The sequence below is a fragment of the Nesoenas mayeri genome (assembly GCF_963082525.1).
Source record: "Nesoenas mayeri genome assembly, chromosome: 2".
NCBI lineage: Eukaryota > Metazoa > Chordata > Aves > Columbiformes > Columbidae > Nesoenas > Nesoenas mayeri.
The window spans coordinates 119,627,490-119,655,027 of NC_137543.1; the positions used below are offsets into that span (position 1 = coordinate 119,627,490).

The window sequence follows — 27,538 nt, forward strand, 5'->3', positions numbered from 1 at the left end:
TTGCATTATTTCTAATGCTCCAAGCAAACACTTGGCTCATACAGCATGTAGGAGCCCCAATGCTTCTGTAGCACAACCATTCAAGGCTTTTCCCTCCCTTTCGTTACACGTACAGCCGTTTCTCTCAGAAACACCTGCCAGGCTCATTCCATGGCCTATTTTCTCCTGCTAGCCTCAATGTCACCTCTCCCTTTCACCACCCCTACTTCCAGCCGAACTCCAACCACCTTTCTTGATCCTGTCCTCCTTACCACAGGGATATCTGCCCACTCCCCATCGGACAAGGGACACAGGACACAGGACACGAGGGGCACAATCTCTACACTCTTTAATATGCTTTTATTATCTACCCCCCTCACTTGTCATCCAATCAGCCAGGAAACACGGCCGTGGCCATCTCACCACATTAATTAGCCCTCCAGAGGGGAAAGGGTCAGCGAACGAGGGGCAAAGCGCCCACCACCCCGGCGGTGGGCCCGCGGGCTTCGCCCTCTCCTCAGACCTTCAACGGTTCGCCCTCCTCTCCACTCTTTATTTTTGCCGTTTCCAGGGCGAACTACTCGGGACCTTTCGGAAGCCGGAGACCAAGGCGGGCAGCAGCGCAAACAAGCTCTGCCTCCAAAAGCCACCGAAACACCATCGCCCCCTGTGCTCCTCCCTGCAGCGGCCTCGCCTCTTCCCCTTCCCCTCCTCAGAAGCCGCCCGCTGCCCCGCCCCGCCCCGCCGCACGCGCGCTTCCCCTTCCCCCATTGGCCCGCCGTGACGGCAATGGCGCGGCCTCCCTGCCGCGCAGGCGCAGCGGCGCTCGGCTCGCGCGGGTGTCCGTTGCCCCGCCTCGCCTCCGCCCCCTCTTCCCCTTCCCGCCCTCCCCCCTTCCCCCCCCACCCCCCTCAACGGGTCTCCGCGAGCCGCCGCGGCCGTTGTTGTCAGTTGCGTCTCGGAGCGGCCGCAGCGGCGGGGCCCGGCGGAGCAGCCAGCCAGCCAGCCAGCCAGCCAGCCAGCCAGCCAGGTGCGGGGCGGGAGCCGGAGCCGCCACCGCAGCCGTCGCCCCCGAGCCTGCGTGGCCCGGCGGAGCTTCTCTGCTACTCCCACTTGGGTCTTCGACCCTTTCCCCTTTCTCTCCTTGTCCCCACCGCCGCTTCCGAGGGCAGTCGCGGCGGGTGCTGCCCATGCAGGGGGCGGCGCGGGGCGCGGCGGCCCGAGGAGACACCGCTGCTGCAGGCGGTAAGTTGCTGATGGGGCTGGGCCGGGATCGCTTGGGCTGGGCCGGTGAGGACGGGGCCGGCCCGGTGGGGTGTGGTGGGTTCGTTTCCTCCTCTCCCTTCGCTTTTCCGTTTCTCCTGGAGCCGGCCTCGCCTGTCGAGCTCCTCCCGGCCGGCCCAATGGCGGCCTCGGCCCGGGAGGAGGCGATGGGGGGACGTTTCCTGGGCACCGAAGGTCGGTGTGTTGGTGCCGCCTGGGGCTTGAGGACAGGGATTGGGGGGGAGGGGAGAAGCGGGTGTTAGTGCGAGGACGGTGGGCTGCCGGCGGGAGCGTCTTGTGCCGCCTGGCACGGCAGAGCCCACCGTGCCCCACTCGAGCTCTCTCCCACTCCGAGGCAGTGTCCGTGCCCCACGGCAGCAGCGCCTCTGACCAGCGCCTGACCTCGCGCGTGTCCGTGCCCCTGCGTGTCCGCCCCGGTGCGTGCCCTCCGCCCGGCAGCAACGTAGGCGCTCTGCGGGGTCACCGCGGGAAAAGTGGCAGCGAGTTTGCCCCTCCGCCACCCTCCTGCCCTCGCCAGCTCCGCCGCGTATTTTCGGCCGCTTGGAGGAAGGAGGGAAAAAAAGCACAAAATAAAAAACAAAAACAAAAAACCAAAACAAAAAACACCCCACGATAAACAACCGATGCGCGAGCTCTCCGGTTAGAGAGCCGGTCCGGTCACGGGGCCGTATTGGGGGAATGACGGTGCATCTTACCCCTCGGAACCAGGTGCACAACCAACAGGTTTGCTCAGAAGGCGAGCTGGCGTCTTCACTGCTCACGGGGCTGTAGTGTGCCCCCGAGAGACTCTGAAAGCACAAGTATCCCCTGTTCTTTGTCAATACGTTTATTGCTTCTATCAATACTCTTATTACTGTAAATTTACTGTCTTTAGATTACTACAGAAATCGGTCAGATAAGTAGATAAGTCCTGGAGAGGGATCTTCGTGCTTTTTGCTAGGTGAATTTTGACACCCACATGGTACTCCACTAGTTAAGTATATGGAAGGTGACTTAAAGGTGTTTGTTGTAGGTGTATAGTCTTGGTAATAGCTGAAGGACAGATATGTGGCTGTTTTTGGTGTATGGGTTTTGTTTTGTTTTTTTAAGTAGACTGAATAAACTATTGGAGAACATCCACTAGGGAAAAAGCCTATATTGGCCTCAGGATGATTGGCGACAAATGTGACCTATTTTCAAATTGGATATTTTTATTGGTAAGTGATGCTAGAACACCTGTGAAGGAGAAAGATTTACATGGGATATGGAAATATAAAAAGCTTTGGATTTTTGCTTGTGCATAGATAATTTCTTATTGATAGTTTTGCTTTCAGGAGCTTGTTAAGAGCAGATATGCAAAGAAGTGGTTTCCTCAATAGTACCATTGCAGTTCCTGGAGCAGCTGAAGTGTATTGTATGATTTACAGCAATCTAGCATGAATGAATTGCATGCAAATCTGCTTACGCCTGCCCTCTGTAGTGCAGTCACTACTTAGTCATATAGGCTGCTTTTTAGAGTTGTTTATTATGGATATATTTAGGTCTTGAGGCTCTGGGGAAGGACCAGTTTAAGGAATCTCAGCAAAGTGAAATCTGTGTGTTTACAAGCAAATGTTTATTATGTTAGAGTTAAGCTGTTCTTGCAAGGCATGCACCATTAGGAAGTGGGGGGTTTTTTTGATAGCTGTATCACAGAAAGGGAATTTGGCTGGTGGTTATTTTTGTACTACTGCTGATCCTTAGAAAGAAGGAATCTGAAACAAAATTACGAGAACTAACAGTTATTGTTCCATAATGCAATCAGATTTTACCTTGTGGAACATGTTGACATGTTAATTTAAGTAGGCTAATATCTGCTCCTTTTATTTCTAGTGCATGAAAACATCCAGATTTGAGGCCTTAACAACAAAAGCTGTGAAAGTCAAAGCCCAGTCTTTATTTTTCCTGAATGGCTAGAAAAGTGGTAGAATGATGGCATGATTTTTCAAGTGGCTGGGGAAAGAAGCTAACCTGAATGCTGGAGTAGTGCCTCATAGGCAAGGTATCATCTAAGACAGCACATTCATCAGCCTCTTTTAAGAGAACCTTTATGATCCACACCTGAGGCTTCCAGGGAAACAGGAAGATGACATCTTAAGTGGACTGTGATAAACTGTTGTTTTTTGGGGGCTTTTGCAAGTGAGAAGCAAGAAAGTACAGATTGAGTTTTGGATAGTGAAATTTCTGTGCAAGCTACTGCTGTTCCTTGAATCATCTTGCTATGAGAACTAATATTCCCATGTGGCGTGAGTGGTTGCACTATAGATACATAGTCTACTTTCTGATTATTTTAAACAAATAGCATGTTAATAGTATGCATGTTAAGATGCTACTGCAGATACTCTTCTACTTGCAGTAGCCATATTCCTCATGCACTGTTTTGAACAACCTGATCTCTTCCAAGGCTCTAACTCCCTGCCTTCAGTGTTATATTTGAGTTATTATTTAGCAGTCTACACCTTCAATGTATTATTGTCCTTTTTATCCCACTAGCAACTGTAATGCAAAACTAGCACTGTTGTCTTGCTTTGCTGCCTGCCTTGCTTTCAAGGGCACAGTATCTTGGCACAGCTGGCTTTTTTCCTCTGAATGTGTCTCATGAAATAATGCACTTCCCTTGGATTTTTGTCTGCTTTCAAAATTCCACTGAAATGCTGTAGCTGTAAAACTTCTGTGCATTCCCAGTTAATGTTTTCTAATTATGTCTTAAAATAAGAGACGACTGAACCATCGTTAAGACCTGGGACACTGCCATTTGTTTACAGGGCTGAACTGCAGTTTATGATGAAGTTACTAGTATTAAATTCCATAAGCTCTTAACTTTAGTAACCGATGAGGTTCTGTGCATCTTGTCACACTACTTTCAAGCACTTAACTGGAATGCTACAGCTTCTGTAATAATGTAAAGTAGCTGCTGTTTTAATACACATAACAGTATTATGTAAGAGCTTAAGAGGATTTGAAAAACTGTATGTTCACTTACAATTCCAGGATAACTTACCCTGGCAGAGTTCTAGTACACATAAGTTGATTAGGTCACCAATGTTAAGAACTTAATGAGGAAAAAGTGCTGTGTAGTTTTTTACACTTGTGAAATATAAAATAGAGCATGTTCTCTTTCTGAAAAGCTGAATCTCTCAGGTGTACAGTGATCTTCTACAACAGTGTTTTGGCATGATTGTTACACTGAATTTGACAGACTGTTTTTCACTCTTCATATATCATCCTGTGTTTTCTGCAGCCGTCTCCTACCTAGTTACTGAATGGACTTGAGCCAGCTTTACTTGAGAGATAAGACAATAGCCTAGACTTTTATAATTTTAGTTCATATTGAAGCATGGTGATTCCATGAGGTGATTCCTCTGGAGGAGTCCAGATTGGTGGAATAGAAATCTGAGTTGTCTGTTTTCTGCAAAGTTCCTGCAGTAAGTTTTCTGGAAATAAAGATGTAGTGTCCTGTCTAAAAGATAGTGATACCATCATGAATCACAATAGTATGACTTCTGTCTGATGGGCAAATTACTTCCTTCATCAGTTTCACGTTTCCCATTATTTGGGAGAGGGGAGCAGAAATAAAAGAAGAAAAAAGGAAAATGTGATGAGGTTTAGCATATTAAAGCCTTTGAAAAGATGGCTGGATACTGCTTATCAAGCTTGGAAAGTATAACTTTGGGCTAGGGAGTACAAATACCATGAGTTATCTCTATTGCTTGTGAGATGGTTGACTGAAAAGCTTGTTGGTTTCTGATCTTCAGACTTCTTTGATACCACACCTTGATTGTTTAGGTTTATGAATGTCTGTAACCAAGATACCTATGTGAATTTCCTGTAGCTGAGGAGAAATTTTTATTTCAGTGGGAAGTGCAGAACATGGTAATTTTAATTGAAACTAGATTTTTATATATCATGACATCACAGGGTCTGAACAAAGTATTATAACTAATTTACAGATACAAAAAGAAAGTACTAGCAGGTATCACAAAATTTGGAGCAAGTCCTTTTTAAAAAATGTTACTGCATGTGACTTTGCAGAAGATAACTTAGGGGACAGGGCCATTTGGGAAGGTCTAGTATTCTCTTCCTCTGCAATAATACTTTAAGAGCAGCTTTAGATCTTAAGCAGTGTATTGCTGAAGCATCTGATACATGAACAAGGTGGTGGTGTCTATTACTTTTTGTTTAGCTGCGTATTGCACTTTGAGAGTAGGCACAAAAGGAAAACAGACAACATTAATTGCTTTTGGAGCTGTGGCTGGTGTGAGGACTTTAAATGGTGTAAAGCTGCTGCTGAATTCTCAAATCCATAGTGCAGATTGCATTTGTCTTGTGTAATACCTCCTCTCAGAAATGGAAAGTGCCTTGTGAACTACAGTGATTATTAGCATAGTTATGAAAGTATCTTGGGCTTTTAACACATTTCACAACTAGAGGCAGTTGGAACCAGTGCCAGTGACTACTAATCATGGGTTTGTCAACAGATCATAGCTTGATCACTCTTAGCACATCTGTTGTCTTAGTAGCTTTGGCGTCTAGTCTGTAATCATAATCTTGCTATTACTACTACTATCTTGGTATTGCTTTGCAATGTACACCTACTACAGTGTTGTCTGTGTTTTTTTCTTATTCACCTGCTTGTTGTGAAAGAAAAAGGAAATATACATTCTTGATTTTTTTTTAAGGGGGGGGCCTTGAAGGACCAATTCAGATCCAGTGGTTTTTTTCACTTGTCTGTATTGAAGATGATTCTCACAAAGATGTCAACTGTATTGTGAGATTTCTACAACACAATTCTCAAATTTTAGTTTGCTTTTTACTAGTGTTCTGCAAATCACTTGCCATAGCTTTGCAAACCCATGTGAAAGAGGAAAGCCTAAACTTCCCGTGTTTGACGTGACTGTACTAATCTTCAAGAAAATAGAATGGTAGACAGCAATCAATGGGTCTAAAAGTTTTGGAATTTCTTGTCAAAGAAAGAAATGTATTCTTTAACTGATGATATCCCAAATCATGTGTCATATTTTAAGTTTAATTTTTCTCATACATTTGAGCTGCCTTGAACTCTTGCTCTTAAATCTGAGGTCATGCAGGGTCTTGTAATTTTCTGTTACAAAATAATGTTAGTAACTTTTATTTCTTTTCCAATCTATAATGCTACCGCATCTCCCCCAACCTTTTGTTTATAGTTCCAGGAGCAATGTTTTATTAAGTTTATTGGCCTGATGAATGTTTCTGCTGCTGGCTCTTTACTGAATAATGGACCTCAGAGTTGAAGAATTCTTTTTAGCATTTTGGTTTTATTTCTGGATTCTAAGCAGAGCTGATGCTAGGGATCAATGGTTCTGATGCCTGCAATATATTCTAAAGTAATGAAACACTAGCATTTCACTACAGACTTCCCAAATATTTAATGGTAAAACTTCATCAGCAATTGGGAGGTTTTATGTCTTTTGACAGCAAAATTCTGAAGACTATTTAAAACTAGGGAATAACAGGTTAATTCTTCTTTTTGTGTTTGGAACAAAGAACTACTTCATAACTCCTGTCTTCATAATTTTAGGTATAGCCATGCTGAATGGTAGAGAGATTTACTGATACACCTTGACATTTTAGTAACGCAATATGAGGTGGGTGCTGATGGTGTGGGAGTTAACAATAAGGCCTAATAAAGTACATGTACACCTTGAAAAATCTACTGTAGTGTTTCATTGCGGAACTTGTCAGGAGCAGGGGAGTCTGTGGGGTTTGTCATCAGCGAAAGGGAAGACATGCATGTATGCTGTGGTACAGTCATGCAAGGTGAAAAAGAAAGCATTATATAGCGTTGTGTATATAAGGGCTGAGTTGTAACACCTCTGCCCCTGTCTGTTGTGTCTTCCTCCCAGTGCTGCATCTGCAAAGTGTTAGGCTGTAGGGCAGGTATAAATTGCTCTTATTTCTTTGAGTACCTTTGATAGTTGTGAAGGCTTAGGTCATAGAAAGGTGGACAAGGAGGGGCTTTGCTACGCTGTGACACCTGTGTGTGGAAACAAAAAGAGAATACTCTCATATTGAGTTGTGAATATTCAAGGAATATTGGGTAGTTGTGAGGCTTTAAAAGTTTCATACTCTAGAGGAACTGAGTCATGACTAGTTTTGAGAGCATGTGGTGTGCATTAGGTGTGTATGTTCTTCATACTTCACTCTTGCAACACTTGTACCTGTTTCTAGCATGTTGGCTCTCCCTCATATAAAAGGAAAGGTGATGGAAAACCCTCTTGGGGAAAGCAGATTGACACACTGGTGAAGTTGTAACATCATCATGTGTAAGTAGTGGCTCATATAGTAATAAAGATAGACTTTTTAAAGGTCCTTGGATTGGCCCAAGAAGGTATCTTACAGTAGGATAGCAGATAAAAATTGGTAGGAAATATTGGAAAAAAAAATGTGTAAAATTATACTTGTGCAGTTTGTATACTAGTTTGGTATTTCCTTCAGTTTGCTCTCAAATTCTAATAATTTGTACAAATTTATTTCAGAGTAAAAAAATTGTTTCTGGATCTCTGTGGTCAGTTTTTGTCATATTCTGGTTTACTGTTTCTAGGAAGGTGAGCAATACAAGTCTTACTCTCAATATACCAATTATTTGTTTACTATATAATTATATAGATGCTGCTATTAATCTGAGACAAATGAGCAAAAGGAGAAACAGGATCAAACTTATTTAGTCCATCTTGTGGATGTGTATAATGTGTACATCCACTGAACTAGTCATCTTAAATTTCTGTTGCAGAAAATGAAAAAATGAAAACTTGTGCTTTTGAGAAATGATTCATTTGAACTATTTCGCTATCTGCTTTAGGGTGCAATTTTTTATCAAACTATTATCTGTGTTGACTGAACCTCCATTTATCATGAAGGGAGACAGGAATGGTTAGCTGTGGACGGATGAGTCCCAGTGAAGATTACTTAAGCTTTCACGTCTGGTAGCCTGATAATGCAGGGAAATATTTGCATTCATAGTATTACAACATTTTCTTGAAATGGGACCTTGAATTTTCATTTTCTAAAGTAAGAAGCTAATACACACATTAAGGTAAGATGAACTAGGCTGGTCTTACATGTAATGTATAATCTAATGAAACTCTTTGGATAGAATGAATTGCTTAAAGAAAAACTAGTGCCCCTGGAACATGCTGTTTTTCTAAACAGGTGAATTAGAGAGCTATTCATCCATCTTTTAGAGATGGTTGAATCACAGTACTGTTGTTAAGCCTCTTAATAGGATGCATGTGATATTACAAAACAGCTTCCACAGATCTCCACTAGAGAGGCTGTTTGCAGTATTTTGTGGGATAGGACATATGAGCTTCTATGGAAGGAAGGATCTGGTCTGAGTCTATTTACCGGTAAATGCCTACATTGCATAAAACCAGTATTGGGGGCATAGCTGAATTCTGGTATAGTTAGGGAAAACGGTGTTTTTAAAATCATAATTAGCCACATGGATTAAATGTTGCTAATGGTTAGTAAGCTTGCCAACTAGAAAATTCAAACTCTAATGCAGAAAAATGAAATTATAAAGGACTTGACATAATGTGAATTTAAAGTAAGGCAGGTAAATATTTTCTGTGATATAACTGGCTCTTAAATTTTATTTTTTTTTTTCAGTTTGGCTTACTAGCCAAGTATGGCTGGTTGAAATTTTATTTGTCACATGCTGCAATTTGCAGCTCCTTCATTTTGTATGAATGTTCAAGAGATCACATTATAAACTGGATCATTGAAATGATCTGTCATTAAAACTAACCTTGTTTCAGAGACTGATGGTAGTAGATATGTGATATCTGGAAATTTTGGGTGATTGTATTTATAGTTAGCCCCTGAAGTTTTACTGCTGTAACTAAGGAGAGAACTGCAAAGAAAGGGTCACAAAGGGGCTTCAGCTCAAAAACTGATACCTTATGTAACTGCAGTCTTAATTGGTCCTTAAGTGTTTCCAAAATTCTGCTTTCCTACTCGAGTGAGAAGCGGAAAAAAAGAAATTACTTCTCTGAAAAATACTGGTATAGCAACTGCAATCTCTTAAGTAGTGTATTTGAATTGTAATCAAGGTTTGTATCTATATGCACTGTGACAGTTTTGCATCCATTTCCTACTATTGAACAGTTCTTAATTTTGGTATGTTTGCTTCAAACTGTGTATGCATCTGAGGTCCTTGTGTTTAGCTGTGGGAGCTTCATCCCTGAAGGTTTATTTTAAAACAACGGAGTTAAAAGTTGGTTGGTCCGTTATTGTGAAGACTTTATGTTAAACTGTTAATGAATCTGCATTAATTTTGTTTTGGCTAATGGGGCTGCAACAATAGTAAACATAATTTATTTTCCATTTCTGTAAGCTTTTATCCTATTGATTACTGTCTGATGTATTTCTCCATGACGTAACTGATTTTTGCTAGAATTTTTCTGACAGGTTGATGTTTGTGTATTCTGTCATTTAGAGATAAATCACTTGCTGAGTTTGTATGAAAATGGTTGAGAATGTGCCAAGTGAACAAAATAATTATGTATAAATATTTCCTTAGCATTGAGTGTTGTAGTTACTTAAATTCAGACAAGTTATATTTTATTACATCTGGCTGTGCCTGCTCTCTCCCTTTTGCTCTGCCAGGGCTGGAACCTTCTTGAATTTTAGAAAGAAAAGCTAAGTCAAAACTGATTGAGGCTTTTTTTACCTCCACCTTCCTTACCTCTTCTATTAATAATACCAGAACTTTGGTTTTGCCATGCAGTAAGAAAGCTCTGTGTTGTCTCTAGGTATCGTCTTTGAATTCAAGACTTAACAGCCAATCTCTCTTGAAGTCACATTTCTTCCTCAGAGAGTAAAAGGTGTTTCGTGATCTGGGCCAGATTTGTAGGATGTGATGAACTTGTGTGAATAGAGACGTAAATCTTGAGGTTTGACTTAAAATTCAAAAAAGAAATGGTCTGTAAAAACTTGATTACTGGAGTTCATGTTGTTGGTAACTTCAGTTGCATACGGAATGGCTATTTTTTTGACACAACTTGTACTTTTTTTTTAATGTAGAGGTTCTAAAATTTAGTAGTGTAAGGTATTGACTATAGAGTACATTATGGATAAAAGAGATTTGTAAGGAGGGGTAATGACTTGTGACAGTTAAAAAAAGTTGTCTTTATGTGCTCGTGTGTATGTTGTTTTTTTTTTGTTTTCACTGCTTATAGATGTAAAAAAGAGTCTGATTAGGTTGCTGTGGAGATAGCAGTCCTATAAAGTGTGTTTGTATGGGGTGGGTTGGTTTTTTTTGTTTGTTTGTTTGTTTTTTAAATGATTGTAGTCCTTTTCAAGGTGAGACTGGAGTCACACAACCATATGGGGTACAGCTGAGTAATATCTTTCCTGCTGCTTTGTATAGATTAAGGTTAGATGGTTTATGACTGTTTTTCATTAGCCTGCATTTTGGGTGTTAGGTCAGTGTGATGGAACATTATACAACTATAATAAAGCATGATATGAAAACATTGACAGTGCTCAGTAGTAGTAGTAACAAGAAACAGTTGGCCTAAGAAAGTAGCATAGAACAAGGTAGAGAAAGAGGGGAGAAATGCTAAAGTCTGTGGAATAACCTCTGTAAAAAGAGTGACAGACTGGGACTTAAACAAGATTAAACTGAAGCTGGGAAGGAAGGAACCTAAAACTGTGAGTTGCTTGAGGCAAGGTAAATAGCATGATAGTTCTTGTTTTGGAACAGACAGTGAATAAGAAGATGCACAAATTATCAGGAGACTAAAAACAAACAAGAGGAAGTGGTTCTTCTCACAGCACGTAGTTAAGCTATTAAACTCCGTGTTGCAGGATGTTATTGAAACTAAAAATTCACATGCTTTAATAAAGCACCTGCCCACTTTCAGAGGGTGGGATGGGGTGGAATCCATGGAGCATTATTAAACACAAAGCCATGGCTCTCAGCTGTAAAGCAGTTTTTTAATCTCTCAGAGATAAGGAGGGCTTCATTATTTATTATGTTTGCCAGTGTACTATGTTCTTCCCCATGTAGCCTCTAATGCTTGCTTACTGTGTAAGAGAATGTGTGACATAGGCATTTGGTTTAATGTAGCATGCTTTAATCTAGTTCTGTACTTTCCGGAATAAGGTTGGGATGATATTACATGGTTAACTGGGAGAGGTAGGGGAAGATTTGTAAGATGAGCAGTATGGGATGTGTTGGGAAGAAGATATGACCACCCCAGTTTTGATACTATGACATTTTCTAGTGGAGTGTTTTTCGGAAAAGCACCTGAAGCATAATGCTTAGTAGTAGAATGAAATGGTACAGTAACACAAAACGCAGTGAAGTTCTCATTTTTAAAACTTGATTATTATCTTTAAAGAAAAAAACAAACTAGCCCCCCAGTGTTCATATAACTGTTGCACTTACCCTGTTCCTTGCCAAAGTTGTGAGGTTTCAGAAGTTGATGGATTTCATTTGAATTTTACAGGGGTGGAGGTCTCCAGGTGAATTCCCATGGACTTTGTGGAAGTAGACAGCTGGATAGAGAAGAGGTTATACCATGGCTCCAGCTGAGAGAAGCAGTAAGGTGAGCTTGTTAAACATCAGAGAATCCTCATAGGACCCTCAACCTTGTAATTGAATCCATATGAAACCAGGTTCATTAGTTTCCCTGCCTGTGAAATAACTTGTTTAGCAGGGAATGTTTTTAATCTAATGCTTACATTTCAACTTGAGAATAAGTAATACAAGGGACTGTTTGTTTACCAGCTCCCTTTTCAAATATTTTCTTTTTGAAGTTTGGTTTTGAAACAGAGAAAATATATTCTGAAGAGCTGTGCTTTCTGTGTTTTATTGAGTTGGCAATAAGCCATGTAGTTTTCATATTTCTAGCTACTTTGCACTCAAAGTGGGAGAAGTGGTTAGTTTTTTGATAGCTACATATTTTTATTTAAACCTGAATCCAAGATAAAGATGCAGGAAACGTTTTTGGGAGGTTTTGTGTGTGTGGAAAAAATGGCAATGAGATGTAAGGCCTTCAAAACTAGGTTTGAATATGAACGTTTCATAGATTGTATCTTGTTTGCTTAAACGCCAGAATAACTGGTAAGCAGGAGTTCAGCACAAATAAGCTGAACTCTTGAGTTCTCTCCTATTCCTTCCCACTCTTCTTCGCCTTCTCCTGACTCATTCCCAGGACTGCTGAACATATGCAGCCTACATGCAAACTTTTTATCACCAGTTTTTATGACTCCAGTCAAAATATTTAACAAGACATTTTATTTAGCACTAAGAGTACATCCAACCCAAATGTTTAATTTCAGCCTTTAAAGCTTTGTTCATTTGTTGTAATGACAATATTGATTGAAAATGCTCAAACTTCAAGTATAGTAACAAAATTAAGTCTTATACGTTAGTCTGAGCTTTGCTACACAGGAAGTTGTTAAAAGGAAGAAGGTAAAACTCCAAAGTCATTCTATCGCAACTCTGTATTAGAGCTGTTTCATGCTGAAACATGAAGGAATATGCCAAAATAGGATAAATGGAGCATGTTCCCCTTGTTGATATACTGTGCTGTCCAGCTGATTTCTAATGTAGCCAAAAAAGTTACAGATTTCAGCTTTGCCAAATTTAACAGTCTGTGTAACACTGATTTCAAGTGTTGCTTGCAAGAACATGAAGGTCACTGAATTTCAGAGCAGTTTTCATTATTGCACTGTTGAAATCCACTTTCTTCAAACATACTAATATGATTTCAGGAATCTGCTGGTTAACACAGCATGGCTTATCAAACCCTGTGTAGAAACCCATGAAGAATTTAGTAAATAATCTGTAACAATGTGCCAATCAGGAGAATTACAGGATAATAATTTTGCATATTTTTATACAAATATATAATCTTGTGTCTTGTCTTTTAGGTACGCTTCACAGTGATAATGGACTATTTATTTGCATCAGATACTCTTATATGAAAAGATCAAGTTTCCAAAGACCTTAAGTATTATTTTGTCTTCTGAAGCAGAATGGCAGGCTTCAAACGAGGATATGATGGAAAAATTGCAGGATTGTATGACTTGGATAAAACTTTGGGCAGAGGCCATTTTGCTGTGGTCAAACTTGCTCGGCATGTCTTTACAGGTGAAAAAGTAGCAGTGAAAGTAATTGACAAGACCAAACTGGACACTTTAGCCACTGGGCACCTCTTCCAAGAAGTCAGATGCATGAAACTGGTGCAACATCCCAATATAGTACGGCTGTATGAAGTGATTGACACTCAGACTAAGCTTTATCTTATCTTAGAGCTAGGTGATGGAGGAGATATGTTTGATTACATCATGAAACATGAAGAAGGTCTCAATGAGGATCTGGCAAAAAAATATTTTGCTCAAATAGTTCATGCTATATCCTACTGCCATAAACTGCATGTAGTTCACAGAGACTTAAAACCGGAGAATGTCGTCTTTTTTGAAAAACAAGGACTTGTGAAATTGACTGATTTTGGCTTCAGCAACAAATTTCAGCCTGGAAAGAAGCTCACCACAAGCTGTGGATCTCTTGCGTATTCTGCTCCTGAAATTTTACTTGGGGATGAATATGATGCACCAGCAGTGGGTATGTTCCCTTTGAATTAAATTAATAATCTAAACTTAAGTACCATAATGTTTTCTGTTTCAAGATAATGCCATATGTGGAAGCCAGCTAATTGGCAAGAAATAATATTATAACCTGGATGAGTTATGGATGAGTTAATGCTGGAGGAGCTATGTTTGAAGGAGATACTCAAACACACTCAAAAATGCATAGAAGTTATTTTTGTATGAAATGATGCAGTTGTATACGTTGTAATTAACTTTTCTCTTAATAACAGTGTGAATGTGATGTGTATGTTTCTACTTGCTTTGTTAGAGGACCCATATCCTTTCCAGCAAAGTGCCTGTTTTTAATTTAACATCACCTTACTGTCCTACCCTACCCAGCCCCTCCCCAGAACACCTAAACCAAACCAAAACCAAGCCCAAACCCAGCCACCCAGTGATTCTCTTTGCTCAGTTTAGCCATATAAGAATGACATTGTGAACCCAGGCTGCTTACATATTCTGCTGCAAGGTTATAGGAATCCATTTTTAGTAAGTACTAACTTGGCTATCAAAGGAGGGGATGGGAAATGAAGGAAGGCTTTAACTACCTCTTCCTCTGCCCTATTCTTGACTGAGAACTGAAAGTATGGAGTCAGTTCCCAGTTGCTCCCAATTGTTTAAAATGTTAGGAAAAATAGTGATATGTAAGTTAGTCTTTATGTTTGTAGCTGGAAAGTCGACAGACTACTACAGGTAATTCTGTTACTATCTCTTTTAGGTCTGCTGCATATGATATTAGAAGTAACTCGAGTATTTTTTTTAATAGCTGTAAATGTTGATAGAGTCACTGGATAATGTCCTGTAGTCATACAGTTTGCTCCTATCTGTTAGCTGAGGTAGAATTTGCTTCAACAAATTTAGGTACATATAATTCCAAATGATGCTTAAAAACCAGCTTATTGTAGTCAACATGCCTCTTGTTCTTGTGTGCCCACAAGTCTGATACTTATATTGTCTTGATAACACCCATTAGGACTCTCTACATGGTGTGTGTGTTTTGCTACAGTTATAGTAGTGACTGTAGTGATGGTTTAAATTATGAGTGACTTGTCCAGTTTTTTGTGAATTTACCTGAGATAAGCAATCAGCTAATTTTGTGCGCTGACAAGGTAATACTGCACACTGTGGAACTAAAACCCGTACATTATTTTTAGTATAAATATTTTTGAGCTATTAGATCTTACGGTCTTTGATTTGGCATTTGAATGTCACTTCATGGCTTCAGACTTTGAATATGTATTTTACTATGGGTTTTCTGCATTCAAAAGCACTTTCTAAAGTGTGTTGCAATTAGGAATTTTAGATGCCTATGATATTTGTGGTTTTGCACATCCTTGTTCATGCTACAGTGATGCTTGACAAAATGACTTCTATTAAGAGTCAAATGTTTTAGATTACTTGGTTCTGGTTTTATCACTGGCAAACTAGAGATCTGAACTTCTGAGTTCTTCTATGACTTTTTTAAGAATTTCCTGAAGCGTGAGTGTAACTGATTGCAGTGGCCTTTGAAACTAGATGGGAAAGTGCATTTGTTAAATATTCTGTACAGTGCCTATGTGAATTATTTCTTGGAAAATGGAGTAGTAATGGAGTAGCAGTCAAATTTTGGAGGATGAGAAAAAAAAAAGAAGTTTTGATATCACTGCCCAGTTGAAGATGGCTCGGAAGAAAGAAGGTGTGTGGGGATTGATGGGAAGGGCACTAGGATCATTATAATATGTGTATTTTCATAACTTTTTGATGCTGCATTTCATATTCCATTATGACAAATTATCTTTTGTCCAACTTCAGTTTTACAGAGCTTTGACAAGTTATTAGTAAGATGCAGTAACTAGCAACAGCAGTGGTTCTTCATGGTAGCTGCACATCACTTCACTTAGCAGTAGAAGGAGACTTAATATTTGTTGGAGTACAGACTAGAGCAATCCAGAGACCATAGATGCTTTGAGAGGGTTACTTCTGGAAAGAGATGATAGTGTAATTTCTTTTTCCAGTTCTGTATGTGAGAGCATTACCTGAAATACAGAAACATTAAGGTTTGTCTGAAAGAGATACATCTTTGATGTTTTCATATAAGAGATGGCTTTCTGTACGTATCTTTGAGAGCTAAACTGAGGAGTTTAAATCTGCCTTGAGCCTAAAAGCTTTGACCAGATGGTCCAAATTGAATTTTGCAGTTAAGAAAGCATACTTTGGACCTCTTTATGATAAAGAAAGAATGGTGGCATCACACATAATGTTTCTTAGAGGCCTTTGTAAGCAATTAAGTACGTAAACTTCTGAGTGATAATACTAGGAGAAAATGGTTGAATCAATTGATAGAGGGTTGGTCTAGCTATTATATAGTGGATTGATGTGAACAGTAGAAAAATGTGAAAAACATTAGAAAAACTAGAAAAAATTAATTTCTTCTAGCTGATGTTTGAGGATGCTGTCATAGTTACGCTCTATTTCTGAGAATATTTAAGTACAGATCAGTGGTTGGTTTTTGCTTACTTATTCCCTGGTATACTGTCTCAGTTACTGGATACTAGAACTTTTCCTATCCTAGTTGGCAGACTGTAGTGCTTGTATTGTAACTTACTAGTGACACAGTTTTCATCACTTTGTAAAACACTACAAAATCCCTGAAGTGCTGTCAGTACAATAGTTACAGAATAAAAATATAAATGATCAAAATTTATTGTGAGATAATGACCTTGAGAGTCTGGTTTTTCCTTTTCTAACTGTGAGCAAAAAGGTAAGATATGCTATGTAAGGTTTCTAAATATGACTTATTTGTGTATTTTTAATGCAAAGGTTGTGATGTCAGTAGTATGCAAAGCATATATACAGGCTGAAATAGTGAAGTTCTGTGAACTCATTTAGCTATTCGCTGAATAGAGCTATTAATATTGCAAGAATAATGACTGGGAATGGCAAAGATATTTTGTCACTTAGGATGAAATTACATTATAGCTGAACCAATCTAAAAGCTGGTTGCTTATAAGAAAAATCATGCTTTCTCCAGTGCAACCACATGGTCATGCACCTTTGTGAGCATCTGACCACTTGAAAACGAACTCAATTTACCAAAGTGCCAAATTAAAAAGGATTGCTCTCCTTACACTCTGTGCATGTTAAATGAATTTGCACTCATTATAGCATTTTAAAAATGCCACACCTCTTTTCATTTACCCACAACTGCTGTTATATTTGCAGAAAATCCTGTAAGAAAAATGGATCAAGATACATGATGTGGTTGTGTTTTTTTTTCCCAAAGATCTTTGCCGCAAACATGACTTATCTGATGTCTTATGAATAATATTAGAATGAGTATGTAAAGAAAAGAGTTCACATTTTTTTGCTACAAAGAGCTGAAATATTTAGGGCAAGTCTTTTATTAAGTCATATGCTTAATAACTAACACGGAAGAGCTTACTTGATGAAACGGTAACTGTTTCAGCTAGTTTAGGCACTAATCTCTGTTCCGTGATGCTACTTAAAAGTTTTCGCACTTGAAAAGAGACTAGTTAATTTAGATCTCATTTCCTTTTGTGTTCAAGGCTGTAGTTAAAATGATGCAAGAGGACTATTAGGCAATGATCCTATGTTCCCAGGGCTTTTCAAAAAGCTGAGTGAGTTAGATAATGAGAAGTTCTGTTGCTTGTAGTTTTCCATATTTTTTCACACTTAATTAACAGTTGTTCTAATCAGAAAAGTGAGAGGACTGTAGTTGCACATAAAATTCATTTCGTAAATCAAATGGATATATTATTTTAGATCAGATCACTGCCTTCTGTGTAGAGCAGTGGTGTAATCCAGCATCCTCTAGCAGTATTCAAAAGTGGATGATAACTACAGGTGAGAAAGGAAAAAGCATGTTTCTGGTAATACTTTTTCTTTCTTACTCTACAAGCATCAACAGAAACTGGATCATTAAATAAACAGAAATCACCTCTTTCCTAGGTGATAAAGTTTAATTACAGTTTTTCAGATCAGTTGATTCTTTTGGAGGAGAGCAAGTTCTCTTTTAACTGCTTGGCATCTCTACAAAGTATTAAGTACTTTGTAGGCTACAGCAATTCTGGAAGACATTGACACTTCCGATAGTTTTTACTTAGTTGGGCTTACTGTATGGGATTTTGTAGATGCATGGAAACATCTGCAGAGTAAATTCATCTTTCTGGGGATGAGAAATGGACCAATTCAGATTGTAAGATTGGGATTGTCTGTTGAGCACAGGCCTCTATAATGCTACTGTAATGCACAAATAACATAGTAGGTATAATCACAGTTATTTAACATTGCAGTCTGTCATCACAGGAACACCAAGAGAATGGTGGCAAGATGTTCCTCTTGAAAGACATGACTAAAAAGGACATTATGGTTACTGTAGCTCAGTATGATGATACTGCTTTTAGACCCACTTGTCTCTGTTGGAATGATCCTAAATTCTTTTTTCTTTTTGCATCAAGCATTTGCAAGGGCTTCTTATATGTACATAGTGTAGCTGGAACGTGTTTGGTATTTCAAAGCTTCGGCCATATTTACCAGGTACTTGAGAACAGCTGAGTAGCCCAAATGACCCTCTCTGGCCTGCGTGGAGCTAGTTTTGCTGGCTTTGCATGTGTATAGCACTTGATTCACAAACTGAGTAATGTAAGCATGATGGCCAAGCGGGTATGTACAACAACCTTTTACACTGTAAAAATACTGAATATAAGATTTGGCAGAGTTGAGTAAAAGAAAAAATGCTTGCAAATCATATATGGTATTGAATCATATAGCATAGCTGACAGCGTTTTAGAGTTTCAGTGTGCTCAAAATCAGATTACAGCCAAACTTGACAGAAATGAAAAGCAGAAATACCTACAAGAACTTTTCACAGATTGTTCTGTTTTTTAAATCTCTGTTTTTAATGTTGTGTTGCAACACTAGAGGATTTATAGTGTGATATATTATAGAATGCGCTTGAAGGTGTAAGGGTACAGAAAGCTGAAGGAGTGTGATACTCAGCTGTTTCCAGCATGAGGGGTCTTCCCCTTCTGTTTTGCTTCCATCTGTGCAGAGCTGCCCCCTTCTCATGTGCTGCACATTGTTGCATGGCTGACAATTTGATGAACTGATTTTTATCAGCTGATTTGACAGAAAACTGTTAACTTTTCTGTGGTCTTAACTTCTGCCAGGTTAGCAGAGCTCTATGTTCCTTTAGCTTTGAGTGGAAGAGCTGGTGCAAAGGAGATGAAGGGAGCAGGCAGCTTGGACTGGAGAAGGTGGTAGGACCTGCCCCTCTTTTGCATTACCAGTCGTAGGGTAGATCAACTCAGCCTACCTCACCTTTCCATGAACAAGAAACTCATTTGACTGAAATTAATCAACTATCATTGCCAGTGCATTTTTAGAGGAATTGTGTGCTCTACTTTTCAGCTTCAAATGCTTTTTGAAACAAACCAAGGAATTGGTGTGAGTACCTTGTGTATTTCTGTGCTGCTCTCTCCTGTGTAGTTGTGTTAGTGGCCATGCTTTTCTGCCTTCTTCCTGCATATCTCACACTGCTGGAAAAAAAATGAGTCAAATTGGAAAAATGACCAGAAATGGGCTTGTTACACTTTCTAGAAGGGACAAATGTAAGAAATTGGTTGTATAATACTTTAGAAAGTTTCAGTCTTGAGGATATTCATGTCATGTTAACAAAGAATGTATTTTTGTGTTCTGTGGCAATTTGTATGCAGGTAGTAATATTTAATTTTAATGAAAGAGGAATCCAATTTTTATGTAGTACCCTATCCCTTAATTCTGCTTTTTTCCCCTCAATATAATTATTTTATTGACAAGGAAATTCTTTTAATGCCTCAAATAGAGCGTGTTTGCTAGAGATATTGGAGCCTTGTATTCAGAATGGTGTTATGCAGCTGTAATGGAGGGTGGGAGTCTGTGATCCTACTGTCTTCTCAGTAAATCTGTGCCAACTAATATTTATGAATTACCATTTATATTCCATTCTGGATTACTTTATGCAAGTTTTAATGCATTCACCAATAAACTGCTGAGTAAAGCAAGGAATAATTTATCCAAGTGAAACTACAGAGGAAAACTGTCAAGATAGTCTTCAGTTACTACCATATCAGCTGAACTGTAACTTTATAGGGATGTTTTTTAGTCATCTCGCTGTGTTCATGGGTGAACTGTTTTCATAATATTTCAAACTTCTCTTGTGGAGCAAGGTTTCATTATGATAAATACATCTCCACAGCCAGGAAGCTTCATTTCATGTATCCTGCAAACAAATATTCAGATTACTTATGTTCAGCCCATAGCTGATTAATTTGGCAATGTAAATCTGGTGAGTCCTAAATCAATGATGTGCTACTTAGTTATAAACCAGATGCTAAAGTTTTGCATTCAACTGTAAGATGTTATTTTTTATAAATAAAGTACAAATCATGCATTGTACAGCTAAAACCTTTAGGAAAGGATAGTCAATCAGAAAATACGAAGGATTTCTTAGATAGCAGGAGAAAATTCTCTTTAGTATTTACATACAAAGAGACCAAAACCACTGCAGTGAAACATACATAAGCTGTATGTGCTGTATAGGCTTTGATATGTCCCATGATTTTGGGAACTTGTTTTATACAGAAGAAAAGTTCCTTCTTTGTTTAGCTAATTAATAGTTTTTTTGTCCTGGCTAATTATTTTTCTGGAGTAGTCATACTGGCATTCCCACAGAAAGTATTAGTTTTACTTCGTGTTTTTAATGTAGATTCAGTAACTTCTGAAATGTGGCTAAGCAACAGAAATCAAAGGAGAAAGAATGCATTTCTAAATGCAGAATTGACACATCAGAGTAAAACAGGCTGCTTTAGAATGTGTTCAGCAAGACATTTCAATGGTGGTGGTTTTTTGTCAAAATATCCTTACTAAAAATTGTGATGCAGTAGTTACTAAAAAATGAAGAATAACTGTCTATGTTTCAATAGTTTTACAAAATCAGCAAAAGCCATGCTATTGTCTTCAGGGAAGAATAAGTATTAGTTGCCAGATTGAATGAAAATAAGAATTGCTTCCAAAGATAAGACTAGTTACTGAAGACCATGTCTTAGTCAAATAAAATAACATATATAGACCAGACTGTTTCATCAGACAGATAAGCTAATTTTGAAAATAATTTACTAAATGCCATTTGCTGTTTGTGCTCCTTTCTGGAGGGATGAGAGAAGGAGAATATTTCTCCTGATTCTCTTGTCTGCTATGTGTTCTAATAATAATTTTAATTGGATTTGTAGTACTTTAAAGCGAGGAGAAAACCCGGTTCTGTCTGTTAACTTTGGAAATGTTAGCATTGATTGTGGATGATCTCTTTCCCAGCCTTCTGCAAGGGAAAAGACAGGGAAAAAAAATAAGCTGAATCAATAGACAGTGTCATCTGAAAACTGGAGATGTCAGTACACAATTGTATTCAAAGCCTATTTCGTGAAAAGTTAAAGAATGGAAAAATAGTTCAATCAGCTAAAAATCGAGTATCTATGAAAAAGTAAGCTTTGTTCCTTACCCATACTCTTCAAATTTTACAACCAGTCCAGTTTCAGCATGTTCTAGATTTGCCAGCAATCTGTGCACATGGTAGTGTAAAAATACCTGGGATACAGAGAAATGCTGAACTCTAACAATTATTCTATACTTTCTTGGTACTGACTTTTTATGCAAGGCATGCAACTTTTAAAGCTTTTTAGCTTATACAGGACTGGAAATACTTTTCTTACTATCCTTTTGAAGCACAAGTCTATCAACAATATAAAAGCCACCATTCAAACAATTCAGTAGTATGATACCAGCTTTTATACTTTTATACTGCAGTATGTAATTTCTCATCACTATTTGTAATAGAAGTCTCATTTTCTGCAGCATTTGACTTGTAATGAATTTTTACTCTTCAGCTGTGTTTCGGTTCTTCAGAGACTTCTGTGAAACTATACAATAAATGTGAGTGTTCATTCTGTTTTCCATAGCCTATGCTGTGAACGGGATCTTAAATTTGAACTTGTAACAGGTATGCTTCCCACTGTTTTCCTTGTGAGTTATCACCCTGGATCTACTCTTGAGCCCAACTGAAGTTCCACCCCTAAATTCTAATCCAAATAAAGTAGTTCATGATGGTGTTTTGTGTCTGCATTCCAAACAGCAGTCTGCAGATTTTGCCCACTTGCTCCCTAGCCCTGAGCATGCCCGGAGTGCAGACATGCTGATGATCTTTACATTAGATTTTCCTGTTTTGCTCTGCATAGAACTTGATATTGAAGTGCTGATGTGTTAGGTCTCTTTCAAGGCTTGTCTTTGACAGATTTGTATGGATTGGGCTTTCTTTCACAAACCTGTACTGAAGAGGTTGTATCAGCAGTGATGATGACGTTCTCTTTAGTGTCTAAAGATAGTAGTTAGAGTGATTGCCTATGATGTTGGAAATTTGAGTCCATTTCCATCCTTCATTTATCCGCAGTCCGTTGGTATCGTTGCAGTGGCAAAATGAACACATAAACATTTCTATCATCTCCATAAAAGTTGATTAGTTTTCTTTTTTGCTTATTAAGTGGCTTCTAGAAGATAACTATAATGTTCAGCTGTTACAGTAAATATTGCAATGAGAAATGTATAAAACCTGACTAAATTTATTCAGTATTATAAATCACTCCTGAAGAAACAGACTTTCTGTAGAAAGATCTGTCTTACCAACTGAGTAATATACACTGTATAAACTGCTAAGCAGTTCTACATTTAAGTTAGGAGAAAAAAATATATTTTCCCCATCAAGGTCTGAAATAAACAGCTTTCATAAACAGACTCAATTTACATTATGTAGTCAAATGTGAATTTGTCTATTCCAAAATGAGTATGGATGTTTTTAGCTGCTTAAAATCACAAATTCACATAACCTATATAAAGTGTGCCTGACTTCTGAGGAATGGTAGAAATTTGAGCAAATTAGTTAGTAGGTCGAGAGAGGTTCTCCTTCCCCTCTACTCTGCCCTGGTGACACCTCATCTGGAATATGGTGTCCAGTTCTGGGCCCCTCAGTTCCAGAAGGACAGGGAACTGCTGGACAGAGCCCAGTGCAGAGCAACAAAGATGATGGAGTGGAGCATCTCCTTTATGAGGAAAGGCTGAGGGAGCTGGGGCTCTTTAGCTTGGAGGAGACTAAGGGGTGACCTCATTCATGTTTATAAATCTGTAAAGGGTGACTGTCATGAGGATGGAGCCAGGCTCTTCTTGGTGACAACCAATGATAGGACAAGGGGTAATAGCTACGAACTGAAACACAGGAGGTTCCACTTAAATGTGAGAAGAAACTTCTTCTCAGTGAGGGTGCCAGAGCACTGGAACAGGCTGCCCAGGGAGGTTGTGGAGTCTCCTTCTCTGGAGACATTCAAAACCCACCTGGACACATTCCTGCGTAACCTCATCTAGGTGTTCCTGCTCCGGTGGGGGGATTGGACTAGATGGTTGTTTTAGGTCCCTTCCAATTGCTGACATTCTGTGATTCTGTGAAATCTTAAGCTGTAAGGATCCCATGTGTCACATAAATGGTAACTTTCTGAAATCTGTAGTGCTTATTTTAGGAGTAAATCAGGAACTTTAGAAACTGAATTGGTGAAGCCCAGCTCAGTGGTTAAGCAGATGAATATAGATATCCGTTGTACAGTGTACAAACTGGAACATAACAGATGTTTGACTGCCCTGTGTTTAAGACAGGCGTAGCATAGACGGCTAGTGACGTAGTTTGGTTTCTATGGCAGTGACTTCATGTTATGTAAGGAAGTTGCATATACACAGCCCTGGTTGTCATGGTTCTGGGAAACCTGCTTTAACAGTCCTTTCCTGATCAACATTATTTAATGGCTTTTAAAACACTAAAATAGTCTCTACTGCAGCTAACTACTAGTGCTTTTAAAAGTCCACATCTCTCTTATTTTATTCTTGTTAAAGCAATGGCAGTTTCAAATTACTAGTACCCAATTTAAAGGCTAAATTGCATCTTAAGATGCAATTCTTCACTGTGCTTTTTCGAAAGACCTTGATTTTGGCTGCTGCAGTATACAAGTGTGCCTTCTTTCACCATAATAATTTGAAGTTTTAAAGGCTATAAGCATCCTAAATGCATGTAGCCTGTCAGGTCTAAATTCTATTTTTACAGCAATTTTGGGAAGAAAGAAAATTAGATGGCCCTTGGAGAGGAGGAAAGGAGAAGTAAGCAGTTTCCACATAGCCTTCAACTGCTAATTACTAAGAGTGGTAAAAAACTTGAAACTGTGAATAATAAACTATTGTTTAAATCTACTCTTTTATAGCTGAGTCTCTCTAATTGGCACTGACACCTGAGTTCTGAGCTGTGATAAGGGAGCATAGCTGCAAATGCGTGCTGACTCATTGGCGTACTCCACAGAGTTTTGCTCACAAAACCTGCTCCTTTATCTGCTTAAACTATCCAGTAGTAAATTTATTACAATATCTAAAAGTTTTATCTAAAAGTTTTGACTAAAACCTGATTGGGGGGGGGGGGGGGGGGGAATGAGGACATTAACATATCATAGCTAATCTGTTATCTTAAAATGGTATGCCAGGGGTGTGATGGTGGAGAAGGGAGATCTCTTCAGAGTCCTTTACTCTTTATAGTGTATGTCAAACCATGTTTGCAGTGAACTGAAGGTGAGATTTTATTTTTTTAAATGGTGCAGCACATTTAACAGATCTCAAAAAAGTAGTCTTCCTCTGCATTCAGATCCTGCCTATATAGTTCTGTGCTCTCCTTTGCTTTGTTTTTGTTTTGTTTTCACTCCCGTGCTTGTGCACCCCTTTAGTGAACCAGTGGCATCCAGTGAATGGGTAAAAATGTGAATAGCTGTTGTCTTCTTTGCTTTGAAATGTAAAGCTACAGCTTCTAATGATGTGTAAAAGCAAGAAACTGTATCAGGATTTTTCCTGGGTTGACATAAGGTATATCAGATTAAGAACATACTAGAAGGGCTGCGTTCACTAAAAAAAGTATGTTTTTGCAAGTGTGTGGAGATCTAAGAAAAAACTTCTGTTCCTTAAAACTTCGAGTTAATTTTCTTCCCCTCTTCCCCAATTATTAACTGGTCTGGTACAGAGATGCTAATTCTTTGTAGAAGCCTTGCTTTGATGAGGTGTCAGGCTCTTAGTGCCTTGCGGCTCCAGTGTCTTTCAAATCTGCTCACACAACTGTCCTGTCACAGTTGATCCTTTTGACCAAATCACATCACTAGATTTTGACTGAGGCATTCACTCAATTTGGGTGAAACCCCCTTTTGTAATAGGTTAAGAACACATTGGGATTTAGAAGTGAAAGATGAAGGTGCCATTGTCCTGCTGGTGGAAGTGGTCTCCCCAGCAAGAGGAGTTATACTTATTTTGCTACACCTGGTATGTGAGCAGAAATCAGCAACAGCAGAGTACAGCACAAGAACGAGCGGCATGTACTGGCCAAGGGCTGATCAAAGCACTTGATGAGTTGAGTGCAAACCATCTCCAGGTTCCTTGGGATCGAGAGGACGGATCAGTTTTCTTTTTATTAACAGGGAAGAATAATAGACTAGTGCTGGCAGCACAAAATGTTATGGTAAAGAACATTCCTGTGTGTGGCTTTGTGTATTGTTTGGGGAAATAATAAAATTTAGTAAATATGCACTATAAGAAAATCTCTGATTCTCCTTTAATAATTTCTCAAAGACAGCCATGCTTAAAGTTCTTGAATCTCTCAGCCAGATGGCACTATTTTGGAAACCAAGAATTCTCCAAAATGTAGTGTGATTGTTACATTAAATATCTGAACAAAAATTGTATCTTTAAAGAGAAGGCGGCATTTTCATTTCTTTAAATATTTTTTGCAGTATATTTTCTGAATTTGACTGAAAAATATGCAGCTATGGATCTCCAGTAAAATGGAAAGTGCAAACACAGCACTGAATTTTGCATGTATAGAATGGTTTAAAACTATTAAATCAGGCACAAACATTAGCATTTCTTATACACACACACACACATACACCATATAGTCATTTAACTATATTGGAATATCTGCTTTGAAGACTTCAGACTCTAAACCTTGAATTCTGAGTTACACTGAAGGCTAGTGAACCAACATGTTTAAACTTACTTGCATGTTGGAAGTGTAGATCACCTATTTAAATTTAGAAGAGGTATTTACAAATAAGTAAGACTTTTAACCCTCAAGTTAATGGATCCTTTTTACAAAGGGATGATTTCCCCTTTTTGGTAGCGTTACCTATGTCAAGCTGAAAGTGTCTTCAGAACATCCAGAATAAAAACTTTGTAATGCAAAACTGGCAGGGATTTCTGTTGTCCTGGAAACTGAGGTCTGCCAATAAAAATACTGTGTTTTTTATTCATCCAGCATTGTGTGTGCCTTGGAAAAGGTGCTAATGTGAACTTTTGTGGTAGTCTGGGAAGGGCAAGATAGTGTTGTTACTGTTCTTGTTTTGTTTAGGATTGCATACAGCTGTTGTCTGAATAATTGTGATAGTTTGACATATTAGTAAGTAATCCACTTCTTATATACCAGTTCCATTTTTCTGTTGTTCTTGTAGGGTTTATATATTTCAAATTAAGTTACTTTGAAATTTGTTTGATATTTTTTGTCAGCTTTTTTTTACCACTTCCCTCATATTTACCATCCTTTACACTGTGTTTGGTGTGAGGAGTTTTTTACAAATAGTGTTTTATAGCAGAATTGAGACAACCCTGTGCTGGTTTAAATGGAGCATGCAAGTTCTTTATGCTTACAGGATCAACATTATTTCAGTTCTTCCTGTGCTGTGCTTTCAGTTTCTCAAATAAACACCTGGAATGTGCTGCTTCTGATGGGCAAAAGGAAGTATGTTTTTCCTGTTGGTGCTGCATATTCCAGTGAGGTACCTCTGAAGGTCATCTAGTGTAATCTGCCTGGTCAAGCAGGAACACTGAGAGTCAGTTGCCCAGGAGTGTGGCTTGTTGAATATCTCCAAGGATGGAGACTTCACAAGCTCTTTGGGTAACCTGTGCCAGTGCTTGGTCACCCTCACAATGAAAAAGTGTTTCCTGATGTTCAGAGGGAACCTCCTGTGTTTCAGTTGGTGCCCATTGGCTTTGGTCCTACCACTCTATCCTCTGTACCCTCCCTTCAGGTGTTTATATGCATTGATAAGTTCCTCCTTGAGTTTTCTTCAGGCTGAACCATCCCAGCTCTCTCAGTCTTTCCTCATAGGAGAGATGCTCCAGGCCTTTATCACTTTCATGGCCCTTTGTTGGACTCTCTCCAATAGATCCATGTCTCATACTAAGAAGCCCAGACTGGACACAGGACTCCAGGTGTGGCCTCACCAGTGCTGAGCAGAGGTAAAGAGTCACCTCCTCTAACCTGCTGGCAGCACCCCTCCTAATTATTGTGATTAATCATTAGGGTGATTCACTAAGTGTCCTTTCCCCCCGCTTCCCCCCTTTTAGAAAATACTTAAGGATGGTCATTATCAGTGCAGTTGGAACTTCAGGGTCTGCTAGAGTTTCCTGTATATGATGATTTAATGGAGCTTTAATTCTTGTCTTGCTGTGATTGCTATCCTTT

At 39.1% G+C, this 27,538-nt stretch overlaps 1 protein-coding gene across 3 annotated transcripts in view; it reads left to right on the forward strand.

The window, feature by feature from the left end:
• Window positions 1-892: 892 nt before the first annotated feature.
• Window positions 893-27,538, forward strand: part of SNRK (SNF related kinase) — a 41,444-nt gene continuing 14,798 nt past the window's right edge. The window contains exons 1-3 of one of the 3 annotated variants that reach the window (XM_080338538.1): window positions 893-1,224; window positions 11,775-11,873; window positions 13,204-13,897. In XM_080338538.1, coding sequence (XP_080194664.1) covers window positions 13,309-13,897 — 589 coding nt within the window. In that variant the 5' untranslated portion in view covers window positions 893-1,224; window positions 11,775-11,873; window positions 13,204-13,308. Of the gene's footprint in view, window positions 1,225-2,379; window positions 2,460-11,774; window positions 11,874-13,203; window positions 13,898-27,538 lie in introns of those variants that run through there. The other 2 variants (XM_080338540.1, XM_080338539.1) reach the window with 2 other exon arrangements.